This window comes from Haliotis asinina, chromosome 12 (genome assembly GCF_037392515.1).
Source record: "Haliotis asinina isolate JCU_RB_2024 chromosome 12, JCU_Hal_asi_v2, whole genome shotgun sequence".
NCBI classification, from domain to species: domain Eukaryota; kingdom Metazoa; phylum Mollusca; class Gastropoda; order Lepetellida; family Haliotidae; genus Haliotis; species Haliotis asinina.
Genome location: NC_090291.1, coordinates 56,446,946 through 56,457,781, shown reverse-complemented (window position 1 = coordinate 56,457,781; position 10,836 = coordinate 56,446,946). Strand labels below are relative to the sequence as shown.

Sequence of the window (10,836 nt, the reverse complement as noted above, 5' to 3'; positions counted from 1 at the left end):
TGCCAATGTGACGTTAAATAACTCACTCACTCACTCACTTTCATGGCTAAGGTGAGGGCTTTAGCAAAGTTATTTGGGCTGTCTCACATTTATTATTACTGTCATATTTAGATAATTGTGCCTAAGATCTCCCACAAAGAATCTTAGCTGTTGAACCTCTCGGTGGCTCTTGCTTCAGGTGCCTTCTGTTGTCTGCTGCAGTTGAATTTGCTTGGTATGCACTTTCGTCTGTCCATCTGTCCTGTTGTCTGCCTTTGTTTTCATAGTCAGTGAATCGTGACTGCTAGACCACCTCTCCTCAGACAGGGAGCGATATCAATATATCGCTTGCAACGTTTACCAGACAAACTGTCCATTTTAATGATCATCATGTGACATACTCTATAATACACAAACTGTACTTAAAACACGGTATATCACCCAATGGTTCTGCTGAAATATACCTTGTGTTCATTGTATTTTCAGGTATTGCAGCCATGTCAAAACACCTAAAGAAGACTGGAGATAAAAGGAAGGCAGACTATGACGACGACTCAGAGTCTGGTGGGGATACCCATGGAACTGAGCCAAAATCTAAATATTCATGTGAGCAATGATATCGAACATCAGTAATATACAGAACAGCCATTCTGGATTACGCCTGATATAAGCCGCTGGTTTATCCATTAAAGCGTGTAGGCCCCTTTCCTAGTGCCACCATCGTACGTGGCCACTTGTTGTTTGCACCCTAAATTTTCTGACCAGACGTCCACACTCCTCGTCACTCAGGTACGTTCACCTCAGTTCAGATCTCAATCACGACTGATATAAATCCCCATTTATCAAATGAAGCCTTACAGCCCCCTCCCCTAGTACCATCACCGTACGTGACCACTTTGTGTTTGCACCCTAAATTTATTGGTGTTATAAAAACATTAAAAAGATATAAAAAGGGTCCTTTTGTAGCCACAGTCCCCCAAGAAAGAATTAGAAGGATGTTGCGCATTTCTCCCATGGGGGACTGCGTGGGCCCTATCTCTCACTGTAAGAATGCCAGACATAGCAAGACCCTTTTCAGAGACCCAACTGATATGATCTTGATCCCTTGCTTCACGAATGTGCAAGGGTCTCATGTCCATCACTGCATGAAAGTTGCAAGTGATCTACAGACGCAATACGATGGGATGCGGTGGGATGCGACCTCTCACACAACTGCACAACTGTATATCATAAGCCTGCACTGCTATCAATTGCGCTACTGAGATCCGATAGCAATGTAGTTGGTTTAATGGGTCTATCCTGAGGTTGTGAGATCATCCTTCCGGTCAGAGGTCATATGAAATGTTATTTATATTTAGATGGTCTTCAGAATTCTCACTGCGTGTAACCTAATCTATTTTATTATGTTTATCAGGTATTATGTTTAAAAAAAACAACAACATCGATTTGTGAGTGAGTGAGTTAGTATTTAACGTCACATCGGCAATGTCTCAGCCATATCGTGACGAGAACATTTAATACTGAAATGAAATACATGTATTGTATAAAAACCTGTCAGCGAAGGACAGTAAAACAACTAGAATATCACAAATGAGATTAAAACTAGTGTGGAAAGTTTAAAACTAATATCACTATTCGGACAATACAGTATAAAATCAGGCTATAGGTTGCCAGCAACTGAAGGTAGATCACCATACTAGGGACCATGGGGACTTACAGTGCCTTTGCTACCTGCATGGAGCCTAGTCGGATTTACATCATCCCCTCAGATGTTAGCAATTTAGACATATCTAGCCAAAAATTAAAAATACAGATATACTACGACTAAGAACAGTGGAAAGGTTAAATTTACTGTGAATGTTTTTGGACTTACGTACCCTCTCAGGAGGACAATAATTTTACAATACTTCAACCCCCTTTGAGGGTACAGCCACCAACAATTCAAGTTACAAATCCAAACTTCCAATAATTAAAATACATCTATTTACACAACATAATTTCAAAATTCAACCAAAAAATCAATTTCTTTTAAAAAATCAATAATTAAATGAGACCTAACGCTGGTAAAAAGATCCTTAATTGTTTTAACTGTAAAATACTTATCCCTTGTGATGGAGAATTCAACACAGTCAAGCAGGATATGCTTGACTGTAACTCTCTCTTCACAAGGGATACAAAATGGAGGATCCTCACCTTTTAAAATGTATGAATGAGTATATCTAGTATGGCCAATACGACATCGTCTTAAAATAACCTCTTCAAATCTGGACTGACAACTCAAGTAGGTGTAACCAATATACGGTTTTATTTCATGTAAGTTTATTGATACCTACTTGGGTGTCCCACTTCTTCTGCATCAGACCACGGATATAAGATCTAATGGTGGCTTTGTAATCACTGTAAGGAATAAGAAGTGGTGTCACATATTTGTTGAGTGCTGCCTTGGCAGCAAGATCAGCCATTGCGTTACCAGAAATGCCTACGTGGCTTGGTAGCCAACAGAAGACGATGTCATACTGGCCAGTAGCAAGATTATTATACAATTCAATAATTTCAATTAAAAGTTGATGTTTACATGATACATTTTTAATAGCTTGAAGGCAAGAAAGAGAATCGGAATAGATTATATATTGTTTACGTTTAGGGTGTCTTTGAATATATTTTAGAGCTGTTAATATGGCGTTAGCTTCAGCTGTAAAAATAGAACTATTATCTGGTAACCTAGAAGATATTGTTCTGGATCCAGTGACAGTGGCACAAGCGACTGCGCCACCGTCCTTGGACCCATCTGTAAATAAGGATTTATAATTGCTATATTTATGTTTCAATTGATTATTTTCTTGTTTATACTGTAATTCATTAGTTTCTGATTTTTTAAGTGATGTTAATGTTAGGTCAACATATGGCCTAACCAACTGCCAAGGAGGAGAAGAAAGAAGACGGGAAGGAGCTATATGGCTCAGCTCAATGCTGGAAGCAGCAAGAAATGGCTTAATTCTGAGCCCAAGAGGTGGAACAAGGGAAGACTTTTTGTTGTACAAATCCTCATAGAGAGGATTAAAAACACAATTAAATGCGGGGTTAGACTCATTAGAAGCTAAGTTTGTAATGTATTGTAAAGATAGTTTGATACGACGTAAGTTGAGAGAAGGCTCATCAGCTTCGACGTATAGACTGTCGATAGGAGAGGTTCTAAAAGAGCCAAGACAAAGTCTTAGGCCTTGGTGGTGAACAGGATCAAGTAGTTTTAGGTTGCTTTGACAAGCGCCACCATATACGATGGAGCCGTAATCAAGTTTAGATCGGATCAGTGATCTATATAAATGAAGAAGGGTAGATTGATCACCTCCCCATTTTGAATTTGAAACAACCTGTAATAAATCGAGTGCCTTCAGGCATTTGGCTTTAAGGGATTTAATATGTGGCAAAAAGGTCAAATGTGAGTCGAAAATAAGTCCCAAGAACTTGGCCTCCTTGACGACTTTGATGGGGGTACCACTGAGAAATAACTCTGGTTCTTTATGGGGTTTGTATTTACGACAGAAGTGTATACAATTGGTTTTTGATTTAGAAAATTTAAAACCGTTTTCAAGACACCATTTATCAATTTTGTTTAAACACAGCTGCAGTTGCCGTTCAATAGTATGCCTATTCTTACCGCGGCAAGAAATATTAAAATCATTCACAAATAAATATCCATCGATTAAATCGTTTAAAACTTTAGATAAACTGTTGATCTTGACGCTAAAAGGAGTGACTGATAAAATACTGCCATGTGGAACACCCTGATCCTGATTATAATGATCAGACAGGGTAGAACCCACGCGGAATTGAAATTGCCTGTTATTTAAAAGTTTAGCAATGAATTCAGGCAAACAATCTCAGAAACCGAAATCATGTAAATCTCTCAGTATGCCATATTTCCAGGTTGTGTCATATGCCTTCTCAAGATAAAAAAAGATAGACACAGCATGTTGTTTATTAATGAGTGCGTTTTTCACAAATGATTCCAGTCGCACTAAGTGATCGGCAGTACTTCTGGTTTTACCGAAACCACATTGTATATCTGTGATAAGATTATTTGTTTCCAAGTACCAAACAAGTCGATTATTTATCATGCATTCCATGGTCTTGCAAACACAGCTAGTTAGTGAAATAGGTCGATAATTGGACGGATCCGTATGATCACGTCCAGGTTTAGGTATTGGTACTACTATGGCGTCACGCCATGAGGGAGGAAAGTTACCCGATGTCCAAATATCATCAAAAATATTGAGAAGAGTTTCAAGGTAGGATTCCGGTAAGTGCTTCAGGAGTTGATAATGTATGTTATCAGCTCCAGTAGCAGTGTCATGAGCTTGATCAAGAGCAGTATGGAGTTCATGAATAGAAAACGTTTCATTATAATCTTCCCCATTATCAGAAATGAAATTAATAGTTTTCTATTCTTCATGTTTTTGATATTGCTGAAATTTTGGTTCATAATTTGAAGAGAAAGAGTGTTTAGAAAGGGTTTCACCCAGCTTATTAGCAATATCTGATTTATCAGTAAGTAATTGATCTCCATGTTTAAGATGATGGAGGCACCCGTGAACGGCCACCTCCTCGTGGTGGGTGCTGGGTAACGCAAAGAGCCGTTCAAACCCCCGTGTGGACCCGGGTCAACTAGGTCCATAGCACCCCATTGCTGGTTGCAAGGAGCAACCGAATTGGGCAACCTGTTTGCCGTGGGTTGCGTCCCGTGTCGGTGGAGGACGGTAGTCTGGTGGTTGAGGGCAGTAGGAGCCTGAACCGTGTTCCTGTTGCTCAACACACCACTTCGACCCTTACTTCACCTAGACGGGTGGTAGAATCGGCCCGATTCTATCAATCGGCTGGTCACGCCAAGCCCTGTGTATGGACTTGTACGTCACTCATGTACGTTAAACATGTACGTTTAATTTGAAAATGTTTTACATTTGGACTCGGTACATTTATACATATCAGATGTCAATGATTTGCAATGTGATGTTTTGCTCTTTGCCTAGAGTCTTATGCCAGAAGGCGGTGGCTCATGGGCCAATCTGGTGGATTAGCTATTTATAACTTTTCTGCTGGAGTATATCATCCGAGTATCCTTGGTGCTGCAAGTTGGAGACCCACTTGTTTTTAGCATTGTCCTTATGATACTCCGTGGTGGGTGGGGAGCTCGGATGATGAACCTTTAAACACTAACTATGGCTTCCGAAACCCCTATGACCAAGAAAAAACGTCCTCTTGACATGGATCCTGATGTTAATGATCAAAGACCGTCCACATCTATTGACTATTGGCCACGTTTTATAGTACTTGAGACTGTTGACAAGACTCCCTTGAAGCTGAACCCTTTTGCTGTTTCAAAAGGCGTACAAGGCATAGCAGGAGATGTTAAAAATGTTAGACGTTTGCGTACAGGTTCACTTCTTATTGAATGTAGTAAGAGACAACAGGCAAATAACCTCCTGTCAACTAAATCTTTTGTTGGCATTCCCGTATCAGTCTCTGCCCACCAAACGCTTAACACCAGCAAAGGCATAGTGAGAGACCGAGACCGCCTTTTTGCTGATATGCTGGAAATTGATATTGCCTCAGAGATGAAGGAACAAGGTGTGTTGTATGTGAAACGTTTCACTACCCGTAAACACAATGAGATCCAACAAACAAACACCTATTTGTTCTCTTTTTCTTCTCCGACTGCTCCCACATCAATAAAGGCTGGTTACTGTCAACTCAAAGTGGAAACGTACATTCCAAATCCATTGAGATGCTTCAAGTGCCAAAAGTATGGGCATGGCGTAAATACCTGTACATTGTCTGTTGTGTGCGCTCACTGTGGTGAGAAAACACACACAACAGAAGATTGTGATAGTGATTTTAAGAAATGTACCAACTGCTCAGGTGACCATTCATCTTCATCGAAACAGTGTCCAATCTGGAGAGAGCAAATGGAAATAAACAGAATAAAGTATACCCAAAACATCTCTTTTTCTGAAGCAAAAAAACTGGTGAAGAGATCTGATCTTCCAGAAAGTTATGCTACAGTAGCAAACGCATCATCTGTGCGCAGCTCTAAAATAACAAAGTCATCTACAAGCTGCCAAACTACCTTGACTTGGGTCAACAGTGACTCTCCACAACTTCTATACCCAGCTATGTCATCACAGACTGAAGAATCACTTCCTGGAACATCAAAGTCTTCTTCTGATCATAAATCATCTTCGCAGTCACGCACTGAGTCTCAATCTACAACTGATAGACAACAAACTGCTAAAGGTAAATCTAAGCCTAAGCCTGATGTTTCAAAACAACAAAGTGGCAGAGCTCCTAAGGGGTCACAAAATAAAGTTCAATTGTTTAATAAATACGGGTCTCTTGAAGACATGGACGTTTCTGAAAACGTCCATTCTAGGGCACATAGCTTGTCGCCCTCCAAAAGAGTGCGGGGTAGATCCCCAATAAATCCCCCCAAAAGATAGTTTATTCCAATAATATTGTACAGTGGAACTGCAGAGGATTGAGGACTAATTTACATGAATTACAGCTATTAGTCCAAGATTTCACACCTTCAGCGATATGTCTCCAAGAGACATATTTAAAGCAAACAGATACATTTGACCTTCGTCATTTTAATGCATATCATTCTTTTTCACCTCCGGGTGATAGAGCTACTGGCGGATCATCCGTTTTAGTCAAACAAAACGTTATTCAAAGCCCTGTTTCACTTAATACTAATATGCAGGCTGTTGCAGTGAGAATTACCTTACACGTAGCGTTTACGCTATGCTCTCTTTATATTTCGCCGTCTTCGACGTTCACTAAAACTGATCTCCAAGCTCTATATGACCAACTCCCGAAGCCCTGTATTATAATGGGAGATTTAAATGGGCACAACCCACTCTGGGGTAGTGTAAATACAAACACTAGAGGTAAATTTTTGAAGGACTTTTGTTCTGACAATGACTTATGTATTTATAATGATGGTTCCAACACATATTTACACCCTGGCACAGGGACGTATTCTGCTCTCGACTTGTCATTGACAAATTCCGAACTATTAAATGAATTCGAATGGTCAGTCCACGATGACCTGTGTGGAAGTGACCATTTTCCTACTATATTAAAAGCTGTAACTCCATCTGATGTTCCTCCATCATCAAGGCGGAATTTTAAAAAGGCTAACTGGGCTTTATATGAAACACTGTGTGCTGAAAAATTTAAACCTGAACGTTTTATTGACGTTTCTGATACTATCAAATCTTTTTCTGATGAACTGAATTCCATAGCTGATGATTGTATACCAAAGTCCTCTGCAGTTCCACACATAAGAAAACCATGGTTCAACGATGAGTGCAAACAAGCTAGGAAGGCAAGGAAAAAAGCAGAACATTATTTCCGTCGCCATCCTATGGTGCATAATTTAAATAAATTTAAGATTTTAAATGCTAAAGCACGGCGTACTTTTAAACAGAACAAACGCCAATCTTGGCAAAATTATGTATCCAAAATAAATTCTCGGACACCCATGTCCAAGGTATGGAACATGGTCCAGAAAATCAAAGGTAAAGGTACTAAATCTACTGTCCATCATCTTAAACATGGAGATCAATTGCTTACTGATAAATCAGATATTGCTAATAAACTGGGTGAAACCCTTGCTAAACACTCTTCCTCTTCAAATTATGTACCTAAATTTCAGCAATATCAAAAACAACAAGAAAAGAAAACTGTTAATTTCAATTCTGATAATGGGGAAGATTATAATGAAACGTTTTCTATTCATGAACTCCATACTGCTCTTGATCAAGCTCATGACACTGCTACAGGAGCTGATAACATACATTATCAACTCCTGAAGCACTTACCAGAATCCTGCCTAGAAACGCGTCTCAATATTTTTGATGATATTTGGACATCGGGTAACTTTCCTCCGTCATGGCGTGACGCCATAGTAATACCAATACCTAAACCTGGACGTGATCCTACGGATCCGTCCAATTATCGACCTATTTCACTAACTAGCTGTGTTTGCAAGACCATGGAACGCATGATAAATAATCGACTTGTTTGGTACTTGGAAACAAATAATCTTATCACAGATATACAGTGTGGTTTCCGTAAAAACAGAAGTACTGTCGATCACTTAGTGCGACTGGAGTCATTTGTTAAAAACGCACTAATTAATAAACAACATGCTGTGTCTATCTTTTTTGATCTTGAAAAAGCATATGACACAACCTGGAAACATGGTATTTTGAGGGATTTACATGACTTTGGTTTGCGAGGTCGTTTGCCTCAATTTATTGCCAACTTTTTAAATGACAGACAATTCCAGGTGCGTGTGGGTTCTACTCTGTCTGATCATTACAATCAGGATCAGGGTGTTCCACAAGGCAGTATTTTATCTGTCACTCTTTTTAGCATCAAGATCAACAGTTTGTCAAAAGTTTTAAACGATTCAATTGATGGATCGCTTTTCGTGGATGATTTTAATATTTCTTGCCGAGGTAAAAATATGCATACTATTGAACGGCAACTGCAGTTGTGTTTAAACAAAATAAATAAATGGTGTCTTGAAAACGGCTTTAAATTTTCTAAATCGAAAACTAATTGTATACATTTTTGCAGAACATATAAGCCACATAAGGACCCAGAACTATCTCTAGATGGCACTCCCATCAAAGTTGTAAAGGAGGCCAAGTTCTTGGGATTAATTTTTGACTCGCATTTAACGTTCCTACCACATATCAAATCCCTCAAAACTAAATGCCGGAAGGCACTTGACTTGTTGAAAGTCGTTTCAAATTCTAAATGGGGAGGGGACCAAACTACCCTCCTGCAACTTTATCGATCACTGATCCGGTCAAAACTTGATTATGGCTCCATTGTATATGGTGGAGCCTGTAAAGGGAACCTGAAACTTTTAGATTCTGTTCACCATCAAGGTCTAAGACTTTGTCTTGGCTCCTTTCGAACTTCACCTGTTGACAGCATGTACGTTGAGGCCGATGAGCCATCTCTTGAACAGCGACGTATAAAATTAGCTTTACAGTATGTAACAAAATTATATTCCAGTGAGTCAAACCCTGCATATAACTGTGTTTTCAGTCTTCTGTGTGAGGACTTATACAATAAAAAATCTTCGCTTGTACCGCCTCTTGGTTTAAGAATTAAACCATTTCTTGCTGCTGCCGGCATTGAGCTGGAAAATATAGCTCCTTCCCGTCTTCTTTCTTCTCCTCCTTGGCAGTTGGTTAGGCCCCAAGTGGACCTAACATTGACCGCATTTAAAAAATCGGAAACTAATGAATTACAGTATAAACAAGAATATAATCAATTGAAACATAAATATAGCAATTATAAATCCTTATTTACAGATGGGTCCAAGGACGGTGGCGCAGTAGCTTGTGCCACTGTCATTGGATCCAGAACAATATCTTCTAGATTACCAGACAACAGTTCTATTTTTACCGCTGAGGCTAACGCCATATTAACAGCTCTTAAATATATTCAAAGACGCCATAAACATAAACAATATATAATCTATTCCGACTCTCTTTCTTGCCTTCAGGCGATTAAAAATCTTTCTTGTAAACATCCACTTTTAATTGAAATTATTGAATTATATAATGATCTTGCTACTGGCCAGTACGACATCGTATTCTGTTGGTTACCAAGCCACGTTGGCATTTCCGGTAACACAATGGCCGATAGTGCTGCTAAGGCAGCACTCAACAAATCTGTGACACCACTTCTTATTCCTTATTCTGACTACAAAGCTAGCATTAGAGCTTACACTCGTGATCTGATGCAGAAGAAGTGGGACACCCAAAAAGGTATAAATAAACTACATGAAATAAAACCCTACATTGGTTATACATACTTGGGTTGTCAGTCCAGATTTGAAGAAGTCATTTTGCGACGATGTCGTATTGGCCATACAAGATACACTCATGCATACCTTTTAAAAGGTGAGGATCCTCCGTTTTGTATCCCTTGTGATGAGAGAGTCACGGCCAAGCATATCCTGCTTGACTGTTGAATTCTCCATCATAAGGGATTAGTATTTTACGGTAAAAACTGTTAAGGATCTCTTTAACACAGTCAGCGCTCATTTAATTATTGTTTTTTTAAAGGAAATTGATTTCTTGGTTGAATTTTGAGTAATATGTTCTGTATATAAATGTATTTTAATGATTGGTAGTTTAGGTTAGGAACTAGAATTGTTAGTGGCTGTACCCTCAAAGGGGGTTGAAGTACTACAAAACTATTGTCCTCCTGAGAGGGTACGTAAGTCCACAAACATTCCATGTAAATTTAAATCTACCAGGTTTTTAATCGTAGTATTCTCGTTGTTTTAATTTTGGTTAGCATTTTGTATACTCGCCAGCAGTTGAAGGGATGGTGTAAATCCAACTAGAGTCCATGCAGGTAGGAAAGGTACTGTAAGTCCCCATGGTCCCTATTTTACTGATCTACCTTCAGTTGTTGGTGATCTATAGCCTGATTTTATAGTGTATTGTCCTAATGGTGATGTTGTTTTTAACTTTCCATGCTAGTTTTAATTCCATTTGTGATATTCTAGTTGTTTTACTGTCCTTCGTTGACAGGTTTTATAGTAGACATATAATTAATTTGTATATTAGATGTTCTCGTCACGATATGGCTGAGATATTGCCGATGTGACGTTAAATTTTAACTCACTCACTCTCTCACTCATTTATCATTACTCGATGCTAAACAAAGCTTCCCGTCATATGATGGGATAAAATATCCCGAATGTAACGCATTATATCTCAGTTACTTATTATATTGGCTGACACTTTGACTCACTCACTCACT

General features: G+C 39.0%; 1 protein-coding gene across 1 annotated transcript in view; it reads left to right on the top strand.

Annotated features, from left to right (window-relative positions):
• Positions 1-465: 465 nt before the first annotated feature.
• LOC137257585 (deoxynucleoside triphosphate triphosphohydrolase SAMHD1-like) overlaps positions 466-10,836 on the top strand; it is a 193,267-nt gene continuing 182,896 nt past the window's right edge. Inside the window, exon 1 of the mRNA XM_067794904.1 lies at positions 466-608. Coding sequence (XP_067651005.1) covers positions 523-608 — 86 coding nt within the window. The 5' untranslated portion in view covers positions 466-522. The remainder of the gene's footprint in view (positions 609-10,836) is intronic.